Source organism: Pan paniscus, chromosome 5, assembly GCF_029289425.2.
Source record: "Pan paniscus chromosome 5, NHGRI_mPanPan1-v2.0_pri, whole genome shotgun sequence".
Classification (NCBI taxonomy): Eukaryota; Metazoa; Chordata; class Mammalia; order Primates; family Hominidae; genus Pan; species Pan paniscus.
In genome coordinates this window covers 143,618,240-143,645,081 of record NC_073254.2, presented here as the reverse complement: position 1 = coordinate 143,645,081, position 26,842 = coordinate 143,618,240, and the positions used below count along the sequence as shown (strand labels likewise).

Here is a 26,842-nt window from a genome sequence, read left to right as displayed (position 1 = left end):
ATTTTGAGATTTGTTTTATATATAGTTTAGCATATAATCAATTTTTAATATTATGTCACATTTTAAAAAGAATGTTTCTTCTGTAGCTTTGAGTAGACTGTAGGGTACATATCCAATTATGGTGTTTATGGTGTTCAAATATTTTATATTTCTGTATCTTTCTGATTCTCTTTTGTCCTTTTATTTGATCAGCTAGTGAGAGATGTGTGGGTTTACCTATTTTTCCCATAAAGTTGTTTAGATTGTGGCTTTATATTCTTCAAACTATGTTATTAGGTGCATACAAATTTAATATTGTAGCTTCCAGGTTCATTTTAACTTTTTTCCATTATGAAGTGCCCTTTTTTATTTTTGGCCATGCTTTCTGCCTCAGAGCTGTCTTTGATATCAACATAGTCACACCTGCCTTATTTGGTTAATAGTACAAAGTATAACTTCTTCATCTGTTAACTTTTCATATTTCTGTATCATATTTCAGATGAGGGCTTTATAAAGAGTATATAGTTGAGTTTTGTATTTTTAATTCCGTTTTTATCTTTGAAACAGAGTATTTAGTTATTTTTATGTTTAATGTAATTTAATTTAATGTAATTACCAATATCTTTTAGCTTTGCCATCTTACTCAGCCATTTCTATTTGTCCTTCCTGTTTTGGGTTTTCTCTCCCATCTGGCCTTCTTTTAGATTGAGTTTTTAAATATTTCTTTTGATCTCCTATTAGCTTGGATGACATGCAGTCTTAAGATTCTTGTACTGTTCGCCAGAGAAAACTTCATTCTTCACTTACCAAAGTCTCATACTAATTGTTATTTTCACCCTGATCCTGAACAACTCAAGGAACTTGGAACACTTTAACTACGTCATTGTTTTATGTAATTTAATTATGTTCTAAATTTTGAAGGCCACAAGGCATCACTGTTACTGTTTTATATGATCAGTATCACTGAGATATTCTCAAATGTTTACCTTTTTTGTTGCTTCTTAATTCTTTTTCAAAGTGTTCTCTTTTTATGCAATTAAACAGTGACTTTTAGAATTTTTTTTCATTATAGGCAGGCTCATGATTAAGTCTTCACATTTTATATTCCTGAAAAGGTCTTAATTTTACCTGCATTTTAAAAAGATATTCATAGTTGGGAATAGAATTCTAAGTTATCAGTTTTCTTTCAGCATTCTAAAGAAGTAATTTTATTTTTGTCTGGCTTACATTTTCCTGCTTAAAAGTCAGTTTTAAATCTAACTGATGCTCCTTCTAAGATAACCTTTCTTGTTTTCTCTTGCAGTATTTACATTTTTTTTTGTCCTTGGTGTTCAGTGGTTTTACTGATATGTCTGTGAGAAGTTTTTTTGTATTCATTCTGTACAGTTTCTCATACTTCATGAATCTGTGACTTACTTGATGACCTTCTTCAGTGTTAGAAAGTTATTAGTCATTATATTTTAAAATATCACCTGTCTCCAATTTTATATCTAATACACATTCTCTCGATCAGCTTTGTCTTGCATCCCGTCATCTGTATTTTCCAGCTGATTCTCTCAGCTTTCGTCTGGAGATATATATAGTTACTTCTCTATGGCAGAGCCTAATCTGCTATTAAAACTATCCAATGAATCCTTTATTTGAGTTATTGACTTTTTCAGTTCTAGGATTCCCTTTAATTCTGTAGTTTTAAAAATTCTCCCTCAAAATTCTCCCTCTTGTCTTTTATCTCCTTGAACACAGTAAGTATAATTATTTTAAAATCAATATTTGATATCTCCAATATCAGAGGCTTTTAGAGACTTCTTCCACTGTTATTTCTGCTTCTGTGTGTTCATGCTATCTTGTGTCTCTATTGCCTGAGTATTTTTAAACTGTGTCTTTGAACAGTATTTGCAAGCATTTGGTAAAAATAAACTCTGGCATAGAATATTATCTTCCTCCAGAGAGGATTTATATTTTATTATTATTATTGCTTTGGCCAGGTATCTTAGGGAAACAGCTTTTCGAAATTATCCTAATACAATTTCTGGATTAAATATTACATGAGTTTGAGCTGCCATCCTTGTAGGACCCTATTTTCTTTTCTTTTTTCTTTTTTTTGGTTTGGTAACTTTTTATTGTATATATATTTTTAAGGTGTACAACATGGTATTTTCATGTACTTAGCTTGGTATACATAGTGATTATTAAAGTCAAGTAAATTAACATACCCATCATCTCATATAATTAGCTTTCTTTTTTTTTCTTGTGCTAAGACTACCTAACATCTCCTAGCAAATTATCAGTATATTATACAATATTATTAATTGCAGTTCTCATATTGTACATTAGAACTCTAGACTTATGTATCCTATAAAAGTGCAGTTTTATACCCTTGGACCTACAACTACGCATCCCTTCCTACCCTCTGCATTACTGCTCTTTTACTATTTCTCTGTATTCAGTATGTATTTTTTTTTTTAAGATTACACTTGAAAGTGAGACTATGCATTATTTTCTTTCTTCATTCATCTGGCTTATTTTACTTAACATAATGTCTTCTAAGTTCATCCATGTTGTAGCAAATGGCAGGCTCTCCTTCTTTTTAGGGATGAATAATATTTCATTTTATATTTATGTAATATATAACAAATCACACACACATACACACGCAACACACCACAAATTTCTTTATCCATTCATTAATCTATTAAGGGGTGCTTAGATTGTTTCTATATCTCTGGAGCCTGTCTGTTTTTGATTCAACTTTACTCCTAGGGTACAACTTTACTCCTAGCCTTTCAGTGAGAGAAGTTCAGAAGTTCCATTCTCTTTTGTGAGGACCTGTACTCCAAATCCTCGTTCTCATGCATGAACACTGTCAAAAGTACCACTCATTGTCTCAACTTTCATCTGTTCCTTCTGAAATAAGAAAGAACCCCACAGGAAGAGAAGCTCATAACTTGGGCTTCCTTTGTCACTGGATTACTGCCAATTAATCATTGTTTCACTAGTTCTAAAATACAGGTGTTAAAATATATGTTTTCCTGGTTATCCAAGATTTTCTTGTCTTTGGTGGGAGAATTGGTGCAAATTACCTCATCTGGCATTACTAGAAGTGGAATTACTTTTCCTATATAAACCCATTATACCAGATAAGCAAAAATATCTACACAGTTTAAAGCCACTGAAACTGAATCCAATTTCTTGAGACCTTGTTTGTTTAACAGAAAAACTCTAACTTAATTAGGAAAGCCTTTTTACAAACACAAAACCATCCAAAACTATCCAGTCTTAAAGGGTTCAGGCAAATATTGGAAAAGAGATGTCATCTGAAGGTTTTTCTCCAAGTTCATTTTCAGTTCTATTTAAATATTTGTATTGTTACTATTATAACTCATACCAAGGGCATGGAACTATGCTAGTTATAGAGATACAATGTGGCTGTGTGAACAAAATAGACAAAGCTGTTGATCTAAAGAAGTTTAGAGAGACATGATGAAAACATCTAGGATTAAATGAGATAATTGGTAAAAAGTTATTGGTAATTAAATGGATAACTGGTAAAAAGCACAGTTCTGGGCATATAGTATGTACTCAAACACGTTTTTATGTATCAGTATACACAGCCATTTCCAAAGAGCTGACAATACCTAGGCCCTTGTGGACCTGTGTCCCTACTGAGTAATTTATGGGAATGAGCAACAATGTGCAAACAGATTAGGCAATGGGAGGGCTCTGTGTAGTCATGTGTTTTGATTGTGAACTTTTATTAACTTTTCTACTTGGTTCAAAATACATGCTATGGTCTGAATGTTTGTGCCTTGCCCAAGTTCATGTGTTGAAATCCTGACCCCTCCAAGGTGATATTGAGGACTTTTGGGAGGTGATTTGGTCATAACATGGCAGAATCCTTCAGAATAGGATTAGTGCCTTACAAAAGCTGCTCCAGAAAGCTGTCTTGCCCCTTCCACCATGTGAAGACATAGTGAGACAAGATTACCTATGAACCAGGAAAGAGGGATCTTGGACTTCTCACACTTGCTCCAGAACTAGGAGAAATAAATTTCTGTTGTTTATAAGCTACCTACTCTATAGCATTTTGTTATAGCAGCCTGGATAGACTAAAACAATATGGGAAGATGTTTTTATAGGTACATAGAGCAGCACATTTTTATTTTGCCTCAAGCTCCAATATGGCTCTGTACAGCACTTACTTGACTGTCTGATGAAAACAGAAATGGAGGAGACATTGATGGGTGCTAACATTTCCAATGAATGAGAGGGTTTGCTGGGACATAGATGGCAGTGACAAGATGGAGTATGTATAGTAAATACATGAATTTTGAAGAAGAGGGAGAAACCTTTCTAAAAAGATAATGAGAAGTAAGACAGATCCCACAAAATATCTCTAGGCATTAAGGTACAAGATAAAATATTGCTTGCTTGACAGACTGCATGAGAAAAGGTATCCTCAAGGAATGGTCAGTCCTTGATGAAAGTGTAATGGGAAAGAGAACACAAAAATGATGAGACTTTTGTGGAGAACAGACTATGTGATATGGTTTGGCCATGTCCCCACCCAGATCTCATCTTGAATTTTAACTCACATAATCTGCATGTCATGGGAGGGAGCCAGTGGGAGGTAATTAAATCATGTGTGCAGTTTTCTGTGCTGTACTTGTAATAGTGAATAAGTCTCATGAGCTCTGATGGTTTCATAAAGGGCAGTTCTCCTGCACATGCTGCCTTGCCTGCCCCCGTGTAAGATGTGCCTTTGCTCCTCCTTTGCCTTCCACTATGATTGCAAGGTCTCCCCAGCCATGTAAAACAGTGAGTCTATGAAACCTCTTTTTCTTTATAAATTACTCAGTCTCCGATATGCTTTTATTAGCAATGTGAGAACAAACTAATACACTATGGTTTTAAGATGGTACTGTGGCATCTTTCATGTGTAGTTTTTGAGGAAAGTGAAAACAATTAGTTCTTGATTCTTTTCAAAGTATGTATGACATTCTGAACCAGGGATAACTACATGTTACTTTTTTTCTTCATTTTTAAAGAGATTATTCTCTCTACCATTGTATATTAAATGACTATAGATTGATTAAATGTATCATTTAACTCTAGGTTCAGGGTTATAAAAATAAAAACATCTAGACCAGATCAAGAGCTTTGTCCATTATCCAGAGATGAATTAACTGATATGACTTTGTGTTTCAGCCCTTTGGTGAGGAGGTGAAATGCATCCTACTTGTATGTGGGATAGTTGTGTTGGAAGGACGGGACATTTCACATATATATGACTGAAAAATGTACACACGATTGTATGTGTGTGTTTTCTCATATATGCAATAAAGAGGGAACATCTGTTTTGTTGGCTTAGTACAGTTGATCCTTGAACAACATGGGTTTGAACTGTGTGGGTCCATGTATATGCAGACTTTCTTCCACCTCTGTCACCCCTGAGACAGTGACATCAACCAACCCCTCTTCATCCTTTTCCTCAGCACACTCAACATGAAGACAATGAAGACCTTTTTGATGATCCACTTTCACGTAATAAATAGTAAATATCTTTATGATTTTCTTAGTAACATTTTTTTTTTTGAGATGGAGTCTCACTCTGTTGCCGAGGCTGGAGTGCAGTGGTGTGATCTTGGCTCACTGCAAGCTCCGCCTCCCAGGTTCAAGCAATTCTCCTGCCTCAGCCTCCCAAGTAACTAGGATTACTGGTGTCCACCACCATGCCTGGCTAGTTTTTTTTTGTATTTTTAGTAGAGACAGGGTTTCACCATTTGGCCAGGCTGGTCTTGATCCCCTGACCTTGTGATCCACTCTCCTCGGCCTCCCAAAGCACTGGGATTACAGGTGTGAGCCATCATGCCTAGCCAATATTTTCTTTTCTCTAGCTTATTTTATTGTAGAATACAGGATATAATACACAGAACAGACAAATTGTGTGCTAATCAACTGTATGTTATCGGGAGGGCTTCTGGTCAACAGTAAGCTATTAGTAGTTGGGTTCTGGGAAGACAAAGTTACATGCAGATTTTCGACTGTATAGGGGTCGGTGCACCTAAACTTCAGGTTGTTCAAGGGTCGCTATCTTCTGGCAATAACATCTCCTCCTTGGGCCGCTGCTCTTCCCTCATACCCCTATCCTGGACACTTCTGAGAGGCTGCCAATCATTGCACTGAGCCCATGGGCCATAAGATTTGGTTGGCTTGGGCCTATCAAAGTGTTCCATTCTCCTGGTCAAGATATTGATCAGGAAGTGTACATATATTTTAAGCCAGACCATCACTAAGGGCCCATTTTTATAATTTTTATATACAGAGATTTGGAAAAGATAATCATCTCTTTCTTCTGAGATAATAATCTTGATTGATCTGAATGAACCTGGGGCTATCTGTAGTCATGCCCATAACTTGCCCCATCACATGGAAAATGTCTTTAAAAAATGTGAATGGAGCAAATATCTAGATAGAAACAGAGCTGAAAAATGGAGAAAGAACTGGTGATATTATTCACATCCTTTATTTCAATGATATGTAAGACCACCCACCTCTTTTTAGGATTCAGAGTAGACCAAAGGGGATTTATATTTATGATAAATGGGATTCTTGTTCAAATCCAGAAAGGCTGGATAAGGGGGTAAGAAACCCAGCAAGGAGTAATGTAAAGATCACTCGGCTGAGATTCTAGTTTAGGCTCTTTAATAATTTATATACATGCGGGTAAATTAACGCCTTTCCAAGCGTTAATTCTTTCCCCTGTAAAATGCCAACATTAGCTTTAACTATTTCTAATATCCTTAAAACTGTAAATGTGCATATTCTAAACATCTCTAAACTAATCATACTTTGAAATAAGTGCCACCTGTGAGTAGGTAGAAACTTAATAATTTTTTGATAAGAATATTTTATTTTTTCTTTTAATTTCCTTTGCTTTTAAGCTTTCTGTTAAAAAAAAAATAGGATGCTGCTAGATTAATCTAGTGGAATGTAAATGCAATCAGTGACTAAATCAAACGTGTCTGTAGTCCACAACATTTCCAAAGCAAAAACAAAATTATAGATCTTTCTAATTTGAACCAGCTGAAGTAACTGCTGATTTTTATAGTTGGAATGATATAGTGAATTGTCAGAATTGTCTCTGCAGATTATAATGCTGAGCACTTATGTACGTAAAGACACAGCAGCCCCTACCCTAATTTAGAGGTTTGTGAAGCTTGGCATTGGCAATGCCCCTCTTTGTCCCTTCAGTGAGATCTCAACCTTCTCAATCAGTCCCTCTGACTCCCTTTTCAAGCTCATGGCACTGCGATTCATCATAAGGACCAACAGGTAAGCTGTAGTGGCTGCATGGACTGTGATGTTGGACAGGGTTTCAAGACAGTATCCAGACTCTTGAGAGAGGATGCTACAATAAATAAACAATATCTGTAAAGGGCACAAGCCTGAAAACCAGGGCTTGTATGGCAGGATATGCCATACAGTTGCTAACTTAATTTTGTATTCCAAATGTTATTCCCGTTTTGATTGAAAATAGCTTTCAAATTTAATTTTTAAATTACAGGACAGACTCTTTGATTTGTATACAACAGGCTTCTCTACTGGGTGACACATTTTGGGACAAGGGCGCTTTCTACATTATTCTTCATATCCAACCATCTATTCTACTTACTGACCATCCAGGACAGCATGGATTTATATCCCCAGTGTCGTTCACAACTCCAATTTGCTCCCAGTGTGAAATATCACTCATATTGGTTTGAAATTATATTCTAAACTTAAAGCCCACAATTTCTGTGTGGGATGTAAAGTTGACAAAACACGTACATTTTTCCTAATGCAAATCCTACATGCGTTGACTTTGAGGCAGTCAGGCTGGCACTGTTGGGGGCGTGTAAGACAGAAAATAACTCCTGTTAAATAAAAGCATAAGAAGTGAGGAAAGAGAAGCAGATCTGTTTTGTTAAATGGAATTTTTAGAGACAGAGTAAATGGTTCTGGTTTGTTTTGAAGGAGATTAAGAATAAAAATGAAGTATTTAAAATTAGAGTGAATACCTGTTAAGAGGTCAAGGAAAGCTGACAATCTGCCAGTTGTGACAACACTTAATAATATTCAAATTAATTATAATATTGAAAATGAAAAATTCTGACTGAAAATGAATAATGAATAACAAAACCAGACACGGCTCTTAGGTGAAATGTGATTTTCATGAGGATGGGAACATTTAACATTTATACAGCAGTTCATATTCTCAAAGTCATATATCAGTGACAACTGTAAAATACATCTTTAATTTCAATTGATGAAACACTCTGCAGGGGTACATTCAGGTGGTCGTCCACTCCCCTCTCCAAATAAAATGAGAGAAAGAGAGAAGAGATTTGAATAAAGAAATACTTAAAAACTACTTATAAAAATGGAAGTCAAATGCCCTGATATCCAATCATAGAAATGATTTCATTCTTGGTAGGTACGTCTTTGTTCTTCATTCACATGAATATTCATAAGCTGCCACAGCTCTTCATGTATTTAGAAGTACAAGGGTAATCCTCATTCCGAATGCAAAAGGATTGATTTATAAATATGCACTGTAATCCTTAGATACTACTTTAAATAAAGGCCCTTTAGATTATGTATTTTCTCCCAAACTCTCATATCTATAATGTTCTTCCCATTTCCTTGCCTCAGTTGAACTTTAGCTAAAATTTTCTTGAAGGCCAAACTTTCTAAAGATTTTGTTTCAACCATCTAATGATCTGTTCTCATGCTCAATCTACTATCACAGCTACGGAGAACCCCAAAACAGTGGGGTGGTGGATACTTCATTCCTAGTAACACGGTTTTAATAGGATGTCACTGCCATCCCACAATTCTACCCACTTACAGTTAAGTATGACCAAGAATCAAATTTTCCGCATGGACTGGAGCAGTAGCAATTCATGTCACTTCCAGGCTTGATTCACATGCCCTTTCTCATGGCCTTTCTTCTGGCTGGAGTGTTAATGTCCAGAGCAATTTGGCAAGTCACATAATTGATTGCAGAAGTGCCAATATCCTGTATCTCTAAATGCCCCTATAGAGAATAGCTGCCCTCGAACCTGGAATACCTCCTTGGACTTCTGTAATGACTGTAAAATACATCTTTAGTTTGAATTGATGCAACACTCTGCAGGGGTACATTCAGGTGGTAGTCCACTCCCCTCTCCAAATAAAATGAGAGAAAGAGAGAAGAGATTTGAATTAAGAAATGCTTAAAAAATACTTTTAAAAATGGAAGTCAAATACCCCGATATCCAATTATAGAAATGGTTTCATTCTTGGTAGATTGAGTGTCAACAGGAGACGGAAGTAAGTTTTATTTTATTTTTGAGGCGTATTTAAAGGTCTTCTTGGTTTTTCCACTTGACTTACCCAAATTAATACAAGTCTGGATTTGTTACTACAAATGTATGGTCTCTAAGCCCAGTGGCCTCTCACTAGCATTGCGCAGCCATTATGGAGCTGCTTCTTGCTTTACCTCTGCAGCTTTTTGAAACTTTCAGAACTCTCTTCAAGGTATCCTTCCATTTTCACCCTTTGTTTCTCAGCAGATTACATTGACTTACCGAGAAAATAATGCCACAAGGCATGAATTCCTTTAATTCTCTCCTTTCACAACTAAAAAATTATCCATGTTTGTGCCAAATCTTACTTCTTTTCTTTTAGATTTATGAAGAATTTTATTTCTCTTTAAAAGTATTCTCCATATGAGCTCTAATTTTACCCTTCCATCTGCTTCAAGCTCCTTCTCTATTTCTTATAGTTTCTCTCTCTGATATTATAAATCTCTCCTCCCTCATTCCTGTATTTCTTCCCTTAAAGGATAATCATGATCAAGACTCTTTGATCTTTAAAAATTTAGACCGTATCCTAAATTATCCCTAATTTAGCCTGTATCCCCATCTCTTTTTTTTTTTTTTTTTTTGAGACGGAGTCTCGCTCTGTCGCCCAGGCTGGAGTGCAGTGGCGCGATCTCGGCTCACTGCAAGCTCCGCCCCCCGGGGTTTACGCCATTCTCCTGCCTCAGCCTCCCGAATAGCTGGGACTACAGGCGCCCGCCACCTCGCCCGGCTAATTTTTTGTATTTTTAGTAGAGACGGGGTTTCACCGTGTTAGCCAAGATGGTCTCGATCTCCTGACCTCGTGATCCACCCGCCTCGGCCTCCCAAAGTGCTGGGATTACAGGCGTGAGCCACCACGCCCGGCCGCCATCTAATTCTTAATCCATTTCACTTCCCTGCTTTTCAAAAAAAGCTTCCTTAAAGTGTATTTTAGTTTCGTTCTTCATCGTGTGGTCTCTCATTTGCCCTTCATCCTGCAATTTGGCTTCTATATCTAAGGCTGCGTTGAAGTTGTCTTAAGGAAAGTATGATGACCATTTTATTGCTGTATCCAGTCCTTTTAAAAGGTAAATGTGATCACTTCATGTTCTTGCTTAAAAACACTTTACTGTCATCCTAAATCAGAGTTAAGACCAAACACCTTAGTATGACTTATGAGATACTTTAGTATCCATCCCTTTTTTATTCTCTTATTTCCTTATCTGTAGTTTCCTTACAAGTACCTTGTGACCAAATGTTACTGAACTATTTAAAGTTCATGATGCTTAGGTCTCTCTAATTTTTCCTGAGTTGTTTCCTCTACTTAGAAATTACGTCCTCAATCAACCATGTGTTTAAGTAGCTTCTTATACTTCAAGACTCAACTCCAGTATTTCCTTTCTCTTGAAGTTTTTCCTGGACTGTTACAACTTCTTTTCTGCCTCAAAAATGCATAGAGTTTATTCTAGAATTTAACACACTGCATTATAATGTTTAACTCTCTTACTAGACTATAAACTCCTTGAAGAAAAAAAAAATTCCTGTCTTAATTTTTGTTTCACTAGAACCTAGCCTAGTGCCCAGAGCAAATAGCTAATATATATTTATTGAAGAAGGGGATTAATAAGTTGCATCATTATTAATAAGTAAGCTCACAAAATTGGTGACTCTTGGAGGTATTTAGTAATGATACACCAGATGCAGCAGATCACATTGTTGATAATGTGAAATAGCAAAATGCCAAGAACAAGATGACATTATAATTTTTTTCAAAATTAGAAATAGAAATATCCATTTAAATTATTTAAAAGAAAAAAATTTGTATCTAAGAATTGGTCATCAGATATTTTATTTTTTATACGAAAAGCATTTGTGATTTTATAAGAAAATAGAAAAAGTATAAATGATAAGTTGCTTCTGAACAGCAACCAGGAACACAGACTGAAGGTCATATGTGATCGACTGCAGAATAGAAAGCAGTAATCTGAATTATGGACTCCACAGGGACCAACTACTGCAGGATACTGCAGATCTTCTTAAACAGGATAATGGTAGTGGACAGATGCCAGCTCTTCAGAGAATGGAATCTCTAAGAAGGAAGGGGCAACAAAGGCGATGGCCTTTGTTAACTAAAAACCAGATTGACAGAAAAATTTCTAAGAGAATGTTTGACAATGTCAAATGTGTGTGAGGAAAGAAGCCTGATATTGGAGACTCAGCTACTCATGAGTCAGAGTTAAAGAGAGGAAGGTTTTTAATTGCACTGTAATGCCTTCTGTCATTTGAAACGATCTGGATTACACAGTTTCTAAATAATCAGATGGTAAGCCAAACCTATGGAATGACTTTCAACCTTGATTAAAGAAATGAGCACAGGCCATTTAGAGATAGTAATGAGGGCAGAACGATATTTTCCGTGACACAAATAGAATACAAAACAATTTAAAACGAAGTGAACAACAGTGCTGAGATGAAGTAAGATTAATGAAATAATAGTTCAATAGAGGCTTTGCTTGTGATTCTAAGTTTATTAAATGTAAGCGTCAGAGAAATTTCTAGGTTATTTAATGTTATCTCAAGGTCAAATGAAGGCAAATAGTCTCACATTCACTTCCACTCTTCCTAGTTTCTTCCATATTTCTTCATTTCAAGGGTTAAAAAGCCAACATTTATTCTTTACAAATTTAAATTGTGTTTGCCAGTTTTTCTTCACCTACAAAGCTGAAAGTAAACTTCTGTCTATTTTCCCTTGTGAGCTACTTCAACTGAGGCACTAAAACAGTAGCTTATATTTTGTTTGCTCTTAATTATGGAAGTTTTTTGCATCATGATACTCTGCCCTCTCCTTCTCTTTGTTGAAATCATTCCAGTTGGTTATTTTTGTCTCCTATTAAAATGAACCTGAAACCTTAGGTTTATGTGGAAGTTATGGCAATTATTATTTTTAAATCCAAGTAAATAGCTCTTTCTCTCCCAATTGTATATCCTACACATTTATTTGCACTCTGTTTAGACATGCTATATTGTACAAAGTGTGTTTCCATTATTTCCACTTACCACCAATTTGTGTGTAGGTTAGCAAAGTGTATAAGCCATTTGTGTCTATAAATTAAGAAACAGAAAGCCTTGACAATAAACTCCAAAATTTACTTTCTCTCAAATATCCCCAGTCCCTGAGAAAATAAGTGAGTAATGGTAAATACCAATCTACACCCAACTATGTCTCTTTTTGCACATCATAGAAAAAACAAATCAGCACTGAAAGAGGTAATGCAGTATGGTTTGACTTTTTTTAAAATTAATTTTATTTTATTATGGTGGAAACAAATCAACAAAACTTCTCTGATTGTCTCCCAAATATATTGCCATTTTGAAACTTGGTGTGGATGACAGTATTTTGCTCATAGCTAAATAGAATACATGTCTTATTGAGTGTTTATGATAATAGCAGACACAGGAGCAAGGTTTAAAAATTTCTCTAAGGGAGAATATTTTTATCTACTAACTTGAGTATTTAGAATACCTAGTGAATATTACAAGGGGTAATGATCAGTATAATCAGGTTGGAGATGCCCCTTGACCTAAATGCGACATTAATAGGAGAACAAATTTTCACAGTTTATCATTTACTTATATAGACTAGCTCAGTTATTAATGTCCTAATTTTATAAATATCCCTGTATGCAAAACTATGACAAGTCTACCTGTGCTGATGGTGCAGAAGTGGAATGTGAGAGTTATTCCAGGAGCTATTGCTGAGAAGAGAGAACTATCACTTTTGGGTCCTGTTGAAAGAGCTCAATGAACTGGTAACATCTCTTTAAAAATGAAGACCCTTTAAAAATGAAGAAGGGCAAATGAATTGTTTGTAATGTTTTATTCTTTGAGTTCCCTGAAGAGTAGGTGTACACACTTGTAAGAATGTCAGTTGCTTGGTTTCAGAAAGCTTGGCAGGGTTCCATTTGGAATTCAAAGACATACCTCATGAATGGAGTTTCAGATAAATTGAAAGAGTCCTAATAACTTTTCAAAATGAGAACCATGCCAATTTCTCACTGCCTAATGACATTCATCAACTCATCTCACAGAGAGGTTTGAAAAAGCTATTATCTTCAAAACATGTTTATTGTCTAGAATATGTTTTCTTTTATTTTTCCTTCCAGTATGTTTAACATGAAAATAGTGATTGGGAACTTAAGAGTAACATCAATACTAGGAATTTAGTATTTCTTTTCTAGAGTCTTATTTTAACTTTTTATTGAGTAAAACTAGTTTGAAAAGTTGAGGTTTTTCCTGTTCCAGAGCCTAATTTTATTTAGGATCTGACCCATGAAAATTCTTAATGAGTTACATAAGATGTCATTCCTTCAGTTAACTACAATGAAAGATTATGAAAGTAACTGATGAATGGAGATATGAAGTGCTACGTTTTTCAAAACAATTGGAACTGCTGTGGCACTAGTGACTGGAGATTCTTTGTGGGGGGCAACGTAAGGAGGGCTTTTCTCTTAGGATACCTCCTTAGACCAACCCAGAGCTCTGGGAAGCTGCTCTTGAGGATTTTGTGTCTTTTCATCCCGCTAGTGGGCCTAATTTGCAGTGACCCCCTTTACCTTAAGTCATAGTATCTGCAACAAGGCCTCATTTCTTGGGGAAGATAGCAAACTTGTAGTTAAAAGGCTCTAGGCCCAGTCCTAGATATAGGAATTGAATAAAATCATGAATGTAATCATGTAATCATTTCCTCCTTGTAAATTAAGATTTGCTACTAATTTATGTATTCAGCTGGTAAATGAGCAACTTTCTATTGTGTCAGGAATGGGGGCAGTAGATTAAGACAGAACCACTAACAGGGAGGAGGTCATTGCCTATGGAAATAGCTGTTGCAGCACTCTTCTGAGCCTGAATTTTAAAAATAACAAACATGGCTTTGCTTCATGATCTGTGAAGTACCATAGGAATTCGGGAGGTCTGAAAACGAAAAGTATCAAGTTCAAGCTAAAAGATTAAACTACAAGCATTTATTAGGTTGAATATGAGAATAAAATAAAAGTGTAGTCAACCCTTGATTATTCACGGATTGGCTAGAGTTTATGATTATCAATGCCCTTCGATTCTCCTTTTGCTTCCAGCTACCAACTATTGAATATTTTTTTGCTCATTAATACCTGTCTAGGAGTGGGAAGGTGAAATGCTAATCAGCCAATTTGGTTAATTGTTAGTGGCTGCTATAATCCTTTTTTAAGTTGAGATAAGGAAATACTTTACTTAAATATTAGCTGTGGACTACTAAACTTTATGTCACCTTCCCTTCCTTTTACTGCATGGATAAATGCAGATATTTAGTTCTTAGTAAGGTAGTAGAGAGAATTAAAAAGATAGTAATTCATCAATCCAATGTTTTTCAAGTATCACACTATAAATTCACATTACATAATTCTTATTGGCCAGTGTTCAGAAAATATTAATCTTCTACAATATGACTACTTTAAAAGAAAGCTTCAAGATTTAATAGTTGCAATTTTAAGTGTAGCCCTATATAAATAACTGCACTTGCTAAGTGGATTTGTATCAACAGGAACATAACTTCTAGAAAATTACTCAAGACTACCCTCCCTTTTGCCTGTGGTAGACATTTGGGACCCTCCCCAAACCAAATAAGGGAAAGAAGAATGTTCTGAGCATTAAGAGCACTAAGAATAAATCTGAGCTCTCACGGATAAGATTACTTTCAACTCTTTGTTTCATGTTTTCTGACATAGACCCCAGGATCTGTAATTATCTTAGAGAAACTGCAGGGGCTTAGATGGTACTTTGTAGTTCATTTGTTGTTTGTTTTTTTTTTTTTTTGCCTTTCTCTCTTTGGGGCTGAAGAGCTGGTGTGTCTGTGTGTGTGTTCCTCTAGAGTGCCAAAAAAGAAAAAAAAAAGTGCTGAAGAGTCCTAGGGAGATGAGGCTATTTTTGTTTGAAGCTGATACTTCTAGCTGAGCCACAAGTGCTGCTTGGAAAGGGCTTAGGTTGTTTCCAGGGGGAGAACTCTGCAGAGGAGAGGCAAAGTTCAACAGGACAACAAAGAAGCAGCAGAAATAGCCAGGAAAACGAAGAGCCCCCAGGTTTTGACACAGAACCCTCCACCAGAGTTCTCAAATCCCCAAATACTCTGCAAAGTGCAACTTGACGGGAACTTTTCAACTGACTTTTACTTTTGACGACCACCATGACTGAGATCACTGCTGAAGGTATTGCTACCATTTTCCGATAGTATCAAGTAAGGAAAAAAAATATGCAAATTGACAGCCACATTAACTGTCGATGTGTCCATTTAAAATGTTGCTTTAAGGTAATTGCCTTGGTCAATGATTCTATACAGGATCTGAGAAGTGGATTTAGGAGCTGAGAGGCTGCCAGATCTGTATATTGGGGGAGCAAAAAGAGATTTCTCTTAAATTTTGCATGTGGAAACTGTTCTCTGCTATACCAAAGGCCCCACTAGTTAACAGTTGTTACTCACACCTCTATAAATAGCTATGGTCATGTAACATGATGGCTGATATCTTATCCAGCAAAAATTACAAAGTTTTCAAGGATGGAGACCATGATGAACTTAAAATATTACACTAATGCTTACTTAAACTTAAAAAGTAATTTGAAGCATTTCTGCTTTATGATATTTTTAAATGGAGACCTTAAATTTGTTTTTCCTTTCCTACTAGGGTATGTAAAACACACATACATATATATGATTTATATACAATTTAAGACATAAGTGTTCCCATAAAATTTGTATTTATTTGACCATTAATGGAAATTCAGAGATAAAGACTGGAATTCCACAAACTTACTGTGAATCAGTATGATTTTTAAAATAAAGCAATTAAGTGTTAGAATTCTGGTTCTTTTTGTAAATTCATTCTTTGTTTTCCTCTAAATGGTAAATTCTATCTTTATGTTACAATAAATATTTTCTGTTTCAATGCTTTACTGAAAGCTACATACTATAATACATATCTTCTATTTGATGGTTGCTAGTTATATATATTTATATTTCATATATACTTCATATGTATATGTACGTATTTCTTAGAATGAAGGAAACCTTCAAAACTAAATTACTTTGAATACAGACACAGTCTGGTTCTAGTTGAGGTAAAACTTTTGGAGGTGGATCTAAAATTTGCTTCTGACAGCTGTAAGAAAATCAGACAGGTGGTGCTCTTAACAACTTCCAAGTTAAATGCTGTGCTGGTTTGCTTTGAATAATACAACTGAAAAATAGAATATTTGTTTTTATTTTTGAGGGTAGAAATTAGTATGGACACACAGTAATTTCTGTTGGAGATTTTTAGTCAATATTTATAAGAAGTGCCTTATTTGTACCTTGCACTGAGAAATTCAGTCTGACACCCCATATTAATAACAATTACTGAGAGATTTCTATGTGTTAGGTATTTTGCTCAGAATGTTATGTGTGTTTACTTATTTAAAACTGACACAATTCAATTAAGTAGGCATTATTATCTCAGTTTGGCAGAAAAAGGAATTGTAACTAAAATGTTCTGTGACTTGCTCAAGACCAGCATTACTAACATTTAAACCCAGCCCCTTTAAATCTTGTTTGTGTGTGTGTGTGTGTGTGTGTGTGTGTGTGTGTGTGTGTTTTCTTTTCTGTGAGAGGATATCAGGTTTACTCTTTACCAATTTTAGTTCAGAATTTGCTAACTAAATATAAATAGCATTTTTCCTATTCCTTAGATATTCTGTGTCATGTTGCTTTTAGTTTGCCTTAAAGAAAGCTATGTATAAAAACTTCTTGCTTAGCTCTGCACAAGTTATTAAGTTAGCTATGAGCGTCTTAATCTTCTGTTTCTCTACCTCTGTTCAGGGTTTGGGCTCCCAGGTGATTCAGGAGGTCAGTTGACTAAACCATCTTGGGCTTGCTTGTGGATTATGTTTTGTAGAACTTGCATTTGATTCAAAAGACTTTTTACAGGAAAATTCTTGATTATGAAATAGAGCTTTTGTTTCTGCCTTTGCTCTGCAGGGGTTTAAAAGGGCCTTGGAAGACCTTCTGGAGTTACCCATAAAAATAATTACATTAGTAATAAAATTAAAAAGTAGAAATACCATCTAATTCTTGGGTGATGGTCATTTTCCACTTCTGGGCCTTAACAGTTCATAGGATCTATGTTATTTGAACATCAATTATGCATTTTTTTGTTTTCTGGAATGATTTATTAATAATATTTCTCAAATGAAAATTAGACTGCCAACTCGAACTCATCTTTTAAGGAAGCACAGTCATTCTTTGATGATATCCAAAGTTTTTTCACACTTTTTTAGTACACAGTTTCATGTTATCTTTGCAATTCTCACCTTTTGTGCCCTAGCTACAATTGCCTTCCTCCAGTCTTTTATAAAAGGTATACCTTTGTACAGTGCCTTGGTACAGGCTATTTTCTGAGCCTGAAATAGTCTTATTTTATCTCATCTGCTATATTTTTTTCAACTATTTATTTATTTATTTTTTTTAGAGCAGAATTTTTCTCTGTCACCCATATGGAATGCAGTGGCATGATCATAGCTCACTGCAGTCTCAAGCTCCTGGGTTCCAGCAATCTTTCTACCTCAGCATCAGAAGTAGTTAGGACTACAGGTGTGCACCACCATGCCTGGCTAAATTTTTTTTTATTATTATTTTTGTAAAGACACGACCTCCTTATGTTGACCAGGCTGTACTTGAACTACTGGCCTCAAGCCAAGATTCTCTTGCCTCTGCCTCCCAAAACATTGGGAATACAGGCATGAACCATCACGCCTGGGGCTTGCAATCACTTTTGGACACATTACTGAAATGTAAGCACTCTATCAGTAGACCTATGCCACCTATCAATCAATTACCTTTTCCATCCATTTATCACACACACACACAAAACAGTTTGTGGCACTTAAGAATATAAGAGATAACTCATTACCTTAGAAAGCTCTAGTCAACTGTTCTCATCTCAGGTTTTGGGAAGACAGGCTCATACAGATTATATGACTCTCTCATGGTCATGGGAAATTAGGAGAGATCTGAGGATACATTTCATGCCTCCTGTGGCTCATCCCAGTGCTTATTCAACTACAGTGCATGTCGTGCCTATAACCTTACCTAGTTGCTCACGTCAATTTCCACTGCAGGTTCCAAGCTGGCTTACTTCATCCGGTGGAAGAAAGGAAATAATGCTAAATACAGAATTGTGTTTCAGGTACAGAGCAATAGATAAATTAGAAATAGGACAAAGTTGAACTCCAAAGGATTTTAGGGTAATAACACCTTTGATTCTGGCAAAATAAATTAATAAAGATAATTATAACAGCAATGATAACATATTTATTCTGAAGACATAAGATGTCAAGCACCGTATTAAGCTTGATAAATATTCACTTAATCTTCAGGGCCACCAAATGAGAATAAAGGCTAATATTATTGCTGTTTAGAGAATAGGAAGCTGAAGTTGAGAGAGTTTAAAGAATGTGCTAGAATTCACACAACTGTATGTGATATAGCTAGGATTCATACCCATGCCTGACCACAGAGTCATATTGGATATGTCTTCTTACTGTGTGAGACTGTTAGGTTGGTCAATTAGGTTGTTGTTGGAGCCTACACTAGGACCATGTTACATTTAGGTAGGTTGAATCAGGCCCAGACTGGATTACACTCAAACAGCACACAGGTTTAGGGCTATAAATAGTCCTTTATCTTCCTTGCAATGTAATGTATCCAAGTTGCTGGGAATCCCATATATAATTAACTTAGTATTTACTAGAACGCTTAGTTCAAGAAAGCTTTTTATTTAAAATGTTAGAAGAACTTTTGTCAAACTCTCAACTTATAAACTATTACATAACCTCAGGCTTCAGGAGAAGAATTATTGCACTATGTGTGGAATTCTTTCCTTACCATTAGCTGAATCACGTTTCACTGCTTCTGTAACAATCAAACCTGTGAGAAGATTTGATATTCAAAATTTAGAGCAAAAATGGTCATTTATATTCTACACACCGCATTACTCCCATAGAGTCTGCAGCACAAGATTACTCACTGTTGCTCTCAAGAAAAAAAAAAAATCAAGAATTCACAGCCAGACTACTTAACAACTAGGCAAACAAGTTATATCATCTAGCATGACAGATGGTGAAATTATGAGGCGATCCAACCTATGTTTCTGCATTTACCTCATCAAAGCAAAGGGCAGCTGCTCTGGCTTAAGTGGGGATGAGCTGGGGGTACAAAGGGATGTAGCACTAGTTTCAAACCCTGGTCACTTCCAGGAGATGTTCTTGATTTTCCTGATAAAGCAACATACCACATATATTATTTTTAGTCTTATAAGTACATTTTAAAACTGACATTAGAAAGCTAGCCTATTCAAAAGAGGAGTACCATGATGGTGAAAGGCACAGTTAAATGAAAAGACTTGTGCATGGTTTGTTTAAGTAGAAGATTGGATTTTTTCATTATGTAGCACTTGAGGGCAATGCACAGACCCATGGATAAAAGTCTGGAAGTCACAAGAAAGGCACACTATTGGCAAAATACAAGGCAAAACCCAACCAACCATTAAAATGGTAGCTAGAACTGACTCTTCTGACTAGAAAGAAAGAAAAGAGAAAGCAAGAAAGGAGGGAAGGAAAAGGAAATACACAGCCTCCAATTTTTAAGAAATAGAGGGATGAGGAATATGCCAAAATCTACACCATAGTAGGCAGTAGGCTCTGGGAACCTCTACAGTACAAACAACCCAGTTACTTCAAATAAGTTCCTGGGAACAAGAACAAGAAAATCTGGAGAACAGATGAAAAGAAATGTAAAAAGTTAGCAACCCATCACAATGTATGGAATGGTTGGATCATGATTCAAACAAACAACCTTAAAAAATTCTGATGAAACAAGTGAAAATTTAATATACTCTGGATGTTAGATAACCTTAATGAATAATTATATTTTTAGTGGGATAACCGTATTGTGGTTGTCTTTTAAAATTACTTATTATTTGGAGATACACATTCAAATATTTATGAAGGAGGTGATGTGATATTTGAAATTTGCTTCTAAATAATATGCCCAAGAAGAAAGTAGTTGGGGTGTGGGTGGGGTAGGATTGGCCATTAGTTGATTATGTTGAGGCTGATAATGGGTACATTAAGTTTCATTATAATATTGTCTACTTTTGGGATTATTTAAGCTTCTTCACAATAAAGAGTTAAGAAAAAAAAACAGAGTTGATGTTGTTAGTAGAGTAAATCTTTTAATAAGAATTTAATTTTCATAACATATATGGGTCAGTGAATTCTCTGGTCACCAAATTTATTCGTAAGTGCAAATTACTCTCTAAATTGAACAGTGTCTATTGTTACTGAAATGAAAACCAAATATGCTCATATTAAGCAGAGTTGTCTGGAAATATGTTTGTAAAAGCAGACAAGGAAGTAATCATTTTTAATATCTATTATAATATGGAATCTGGAGGTTAGTTTCATATTATTGGTAACATTAATTAGAGACATTAATTAGAAACAGTTTGTTTTCGAGATAGGTCATGGGAAAACCTGAGAACAATTTGAAAGCCTAAGAAGTCAACATGATGCAAGAAACAATAGTTCTAAAAAGTGCTATGGCTTGGAACATTGCATTTATTGACAGGGTATTAAGTATGAAGCTTTTGTATGACTGTCTCTTTGAAATATCACAAAAACTGTGAAAGGCAGGTATCACATAAACCTGATTAGTCTGACTCTGAAACTTCTTGTTATTCTTTACTCCTCAAGTTCACTTTAGGAAAATAGAAAAAAAAAAAAGCAGATTGTGAAAACCAGGAGGGTATAGTTCACTGAAAATTAGAGAGAAAATATAGTGCAGAGCTGGGAGAAAGAAGCATTAAGTAAAGAGAGTGTGATAGAGTAGTAAGTGCATGGAGTTTTACTTAAGTCAGAAATTGGGGTTCAGGCACTATCTCCACTACTCAACCGCTCTTGGCCTGGGGAGGATGGGGCTTCAAAAGAAGGGTCATGAACTTGGTTAATTAAAAATAATATGGCCAGAGGAATTTTTAAAAATTTTACAAGATCATGCTATTTGGCAAATTAAGTTTATGTTTTTTAAATTGTTCACATCATCCATGATACAAAATTTGCAGTGACAATGAGCAGAAAATATAGCTGTGTAGTGTCAGCCCTTGTTAGGTTCCATTAAGAAGCTTTTTCTTGTAGTTTTTATTATTATTTGTAATAGGAACTATTTTTCTCCCCACCCCATAAGCACATAGTATCCATGAAAATGTTCCGTTTATCAGCTTAAATGTTTCTTATTTTTTTTCCTATTTATTTTTGGTTATCATTGTGACTGTAATTTAAAATTCATGCTACTTTTACAATGCAAAAATGAATTGAGGCTATTCAGTTATTATACTAAAGGCTTAGGAATCCATAGAGACTTAAGGCCTCCAATACTGCTGGCATTAATTTTTAATCAGTTAACAATATTTAATATGAGAGAAACATAAAACAGTGCAACTAAGCAATTTTAAAATCATCTACATTGACCTTTGTGCTGAATATATCAATTTGAAAAGAAAATGGTTAAGATTTTCCAGTAAAGCTTTTGCTTTTATAGTTATGCTTAGTTGGAGCTTAAAGACAGTATTAAAACATTATTCTTTTCTTCTTTCAAACAAAAAGAAACCCGTTAGGGACATGTTTAATGTATTTTTAAAAAATACATATTATCTAATGTAACATATTTAAAAAGAACACAGCAGGGGAAAAATCTTCATCTGGCAACTATGCATTGACATCATACAATAATGTCAACTTTATGGAGTTCAGGCTCCATTTTACTTAAAGTCCTAGGAAGATTTGTCAAGGTTAAGTTTTTGCTGTCTCCAGTTCCCACCTGCCCTGGATAATATGAATGACAGGCTTGGTTTTTTACAGAGAATACTTATTTGATTGTCATGTAAATATATATTACCCCTAGTGAGGGTTATGCAGAGACAGATGAACTTCCTGGTCCAAACAGATAGTAATTTTTATCTTCAAAGGAAACCAAAAAGAGTATCCTTGGCAAATGTGCAATGAATAAAGTCTTGCTCTGCTCTATACAAGTTAATGCTCTCTAAACATCAAACATCTCCACATCTCCATGCCTGAAGTGAAGCTGTCAAAGACACACAGAATTTACAATTGTGAGAGATTCTTTGGTATGTAAATGAGCTGTTTCCTCATAAACTGCAGACTCTATCTCATTTACAATGTACTTTAAATATTACATTTAAATATATGTGGTTTAGATATTTTCTAATTTGTTATCTGTGCCAAAAGCTAGGGCATGTGGTTTTCACCCAAACAAGTTAAAGACGTGATATTTTGACCTATAAGAACAAAGATAATTTAAATGGAGCAACCTGTTCTTTATAGGGGAAACTTGGTTTCATTTAGACAGCATGAAGCTGGAACTCATTGTGACAAACCAGTTTTATCTTTGCTACGCATTTGCTGCATCATTCTCCCCTCCCTGACACAGGTTACTAAAGTGTTGAGAAAAACAAAAGAAGGAAAAACTCTTAGTATTTCAAACTTAGTTTTAATATGGTCTAGGGCATTAGTGAGCTCGTGGATGTGAGAGATTCAGTTTCCATTTATACAGACGTTCAAAATACATATTTAGCAAACTTTCCTTGGAAAATTGTTTGTTGCCTTTGAAAATAAAATTATCATGTGATTAGGGGAATTTTCTGTTTGAGAAAGACATTTAATATAATGTCAAGACAAAAATAAGAGATATGAAGTGGCACTTCTCTGACATTCACTGCTGGAGCTATTATTTTTGCCCATGGTTATTCTTATTTAACCTATATATTATTGACTAGGGGAAAAAGCGTACTGTAAAATCTGAAAGTTACTACAGTATAGTAAAATGCCAAGTTTGTGAATTTAAATCTGCAGAAATATTAGGCATTGCATTTAGAAAAAGGCAAGTTACCTCCATCTGAAATATAACAAAATTTTAGATTCTATGGTATTAATTATCAATCTAGATGTAGATTTATGAAGCAGTATGTCATGCCAGAGGTTTGGTTTTATTCAATATTTTAATACCTATTACGTACCAAATTGAATGCCTGACAATGTGGACACAAAAATGAATGATAAAAGGTCCCTGCTACATTGCAAAACAAAAAGAAAAGAGCAAAAAATAACAGTGAGAATAAAGACTGGACAGATTATAAAACATTTGATTCCAATTTGAATTGCAGCCATGTCTCTTTTTATTGCACTTTGTTTTATTGCATGCCACAGATATTGCATTTTTCAAAGAAAATGAATAAAGCTATCACCACCATTTTTCCAACAGCATGCGTTCACTTCCTGTCTCTGTGTCACATTTTGGTAATTCTCACAGTATTTCAAATGTTTTCATTATTGTTATGTCTGTTTTGGTGATCTGTGACCGTTGCTCTTTGATATCAATATTATAATTGTTTTAGGTCACCACAAGCTGCCCCTATATAAGATGGTGAATTTCATCAATAAATATGTGTGTTCTGACTGCTCCAACAACTAGACATTCCCACTATCTCTCCTTCTCCTCAGGCTTTTCTGTTCCCTGAGACACAACAATATTGAGATTAGGAAAATTAATAACCTACAACAGCCTCTAAGAATTCAAGTGAAAGGAAGAGTTGCATATCTTTACTTTCAATCAAAAGCTGAAAATAATTAAGCTTACTGAGGAAGGCACGCCAAAAGCCAAGATAGGCTGAAAGCTAGGCCTCTTGCACCAAACAGCCAAGTTGTGAATGCAAAGGAAAAGTTCTTGAAGGAAATTAAAAGTGCTACTGAACACGTGAATGATAAGAAAGTGAAACAAACTTATTGCTGATGTGGAGAAAGTTTTAGTGGTCTGAATAGAAGATCCAACCAGCCAGAATTCTCTTTCAGCCAAAGCCTAATCCAGACCAAGGCCCTAAATCTCTTCAATTCTGTGAAGATGTGGAGAGGTAAGGAAGCTGCAGAAGAAAAGTTGGAAGCTAGCAGAGGTTGGTTCATGAGGTTTAAGAAAAGAAGCCATCTCCACAACATAAAAGTGCAAGGTGGAAGCAGCAAGGATTGATGTAGAAGCTGCAGCAAGTTATCCAGAAGATCTAGCTAAGATCATTGATGAAGGTGGCTACGCTAAACAACACATTTTCAATGTAGACTAAACAGTCCTCTATTAGAAGAAGATGCCATCCAGGACTTTCAGAGCTAGATAGGAGAAGTCAATGCCTGGCTCCAAAGCTTCAAAGTTTAGGCTGACTCTTGTTAGGGAATAATGCAGCTGGTGACTTCAAGTTGAAGCCAATGCTGGTTTACCATTATGACAATTCCAGGGCTCTAAAGAATTATAATAAATTTACTTTGTCTGTGCTCTATCAATGAGATAATAAGGCCTGGATGACAGCACATCTGTTTACAACGTAGTTTACTGAATATTTTAAGCCCACTGTTGAGATTTACTACTCAAAAAAAAAAATTCTTCCAAAGTATTTTTGCTTATTGACAATGCACCTGGTCACCCAAGAGCTCTGATGGTGATATACAAAGAGATTAATGTTGTTTTCGTGCCTAACACAAGATCACTTTTGCAGCTCATGGCTCAAGAAGTAATTTTGAGTTTCAAGACTTATTTTTTAAGAAATACATTTTGTGGGCCAGGCTCGGTGGCTCATGCCTATAATCCCAGCAATTTGGAGGCCAAGGTGGGGGGATCACCTGAGGTCAGGAGTTCAAGACCAGCCTGGCCAATGTGGTGAAACCCTGCCTCTACTAAAAATACAAAAAATCAGCTGGGCATGGTGGCAGGCACCTGTAATCCCAGTTACATGGGAGGCTGAGGCAGGAGAATTACTTGAACCCGGGTGGTGGAGGTTGCAGTGAGCCGAGATCGTGCCACTGCACTCCAGCCTGGGGAACAAGAGCAAAACTCTGTCTCAAAAAATAAAATAAAATAAAATAAAATAAAATAATAAAAATTAAAAAAAAACATTTTGTAAGGCTATAGGTGACATAGGGAGAAATACCTCTTATGGATCCAAGCAAACTATATTGACAACTTTCTCAAGAATTCACCATTCTAGATGCCATTAAAAATATTTTTTATATTACAAATTTTTTTATTTTTATTTTTATTATTATACTTTAAGTTCTAGGGTACATGGGGAATTGAACAATAAAAAATATTTTTGATTTGTGGCAGGAGGTCAAAATATCACCATTATGTAAAAAGTTGATTCCAACCCTCATGATGACTTTGAGGGGCTCAAGACATCAGTGGAGGAAGTAACTGCAGATGCAGTGGAAACAGCAAGAGATCTAGAATTAGAAGTGGAAGCTGAAGATCCTGCAATCTCATGATTAAACTTGAATGGATGAAGAGTGACTTTTTTGTTGTTGTTTGTTTCTTTTGAGCCAGTGTCTAGTTCGGCATGCACTGGCACAGTCTTGGCTCACTGCAACTTCTGCCTCCTGGGTTCAAGTGATTCTCGTGCCTCACCCACTGAGTAGTGGGATTATAGGTGTGCATCACACTGCCAGGCTAATTTTTGTATGTTTTTGTAGAGATGGGGTTTCACCATGTTGGCCAAGGTGGTCTTGAACTCCTGGTCTCAAGGGATCCACCCACCTTGGCCTCCCAACGTGCTGGGATTACAGGCATGAGCCACCATGCCTGGCCTAGGAGGTGCTTTCTATGAATGAGCAAAGAGAGTGGTTTATTGAGATGGAAGCTACTCTACTCTTAATGGAGATGCTGTGAACTTTGTTGAAATGACTACAAAGGATTTAGAATATAACATAGAGTAGAAGATAAAGCAATGGCTGGGTTTAAGAGGATTAACTCCGATTTCAAAAGAAATTCTCCTATGGGTAAAATCCTATCAAACAGTGAATGTCACATACTACAGAGACATCTTTCATGAAATGTGGAGTCCATCGATGTGGCCAACTTCACTGTTGTCTTATTTTAAGTAATTGCTTCAGCCACTCCAACCTTTAGCAACCATCACCCTGATCAGTCAGCAGCCATAAATATTAAGGCAAGACCTTCAATTAGCAAAAAGATTATGACTCACTGAAGGCTCACATGATTGTTAGTATTTTTTAGCAATAAAGTGTTTTTTATTTTCAATTTTGTTGGCGCAGAGTAGGTGTATATATTTATGGGATGCATGAAATATTTTTATACAGGTGTACAATGAGTAATAATCACATCAGGATAAGCGGAGTATCCATGACCTCAAGCATTTATCCTTTGTGTTAGAAACAGTCCAGTTATACTCTTTTAGTTATTTTTAAATGTACAATGAATTACTGTTGACTGTAGTCACTATTGTGCTATCAAATGCTAGATATTATTCTTTTTAACTATATTTCTGTACCCATTAACCATCCCCACCAACAAAGTATTTTTAAATTAA

The 26,842-nt window shown here is 35.5% G+C and overlaps 1 protein-coding gene across 5 annotated transcripts in view; it reads left to right on the top strand.

Moving 5' to 3' along the window:
• The first annotated feature begins 14,799 nt into the window (after nt 1-14,799).
• Nucleotides 14,800-26,842, top strand: part of TRDN (triadin) — a 416,769-nt gene continuing 404,726 nt past the window's right edge. For 2 of the 5 annotated variants that reach the window (XM_055114092.2, XM_057302585.2), the window contains exon 1: nt 14,800-15,580. In XM_055114092.2, coding sequence (XP_054970067.1) covers nt 15,559-15,580 — 22 coding nt within the window. In that variant the 5' untranslated portion in view covers nt 14,800-15,558. The remainder of the gene's footprint in view (nt 15,581-26,842) is intronic. The other 3 variants (XM_057302588.2, XM_063605444.1, XM_063605445.1) reach the window with 3 other exon arrangements.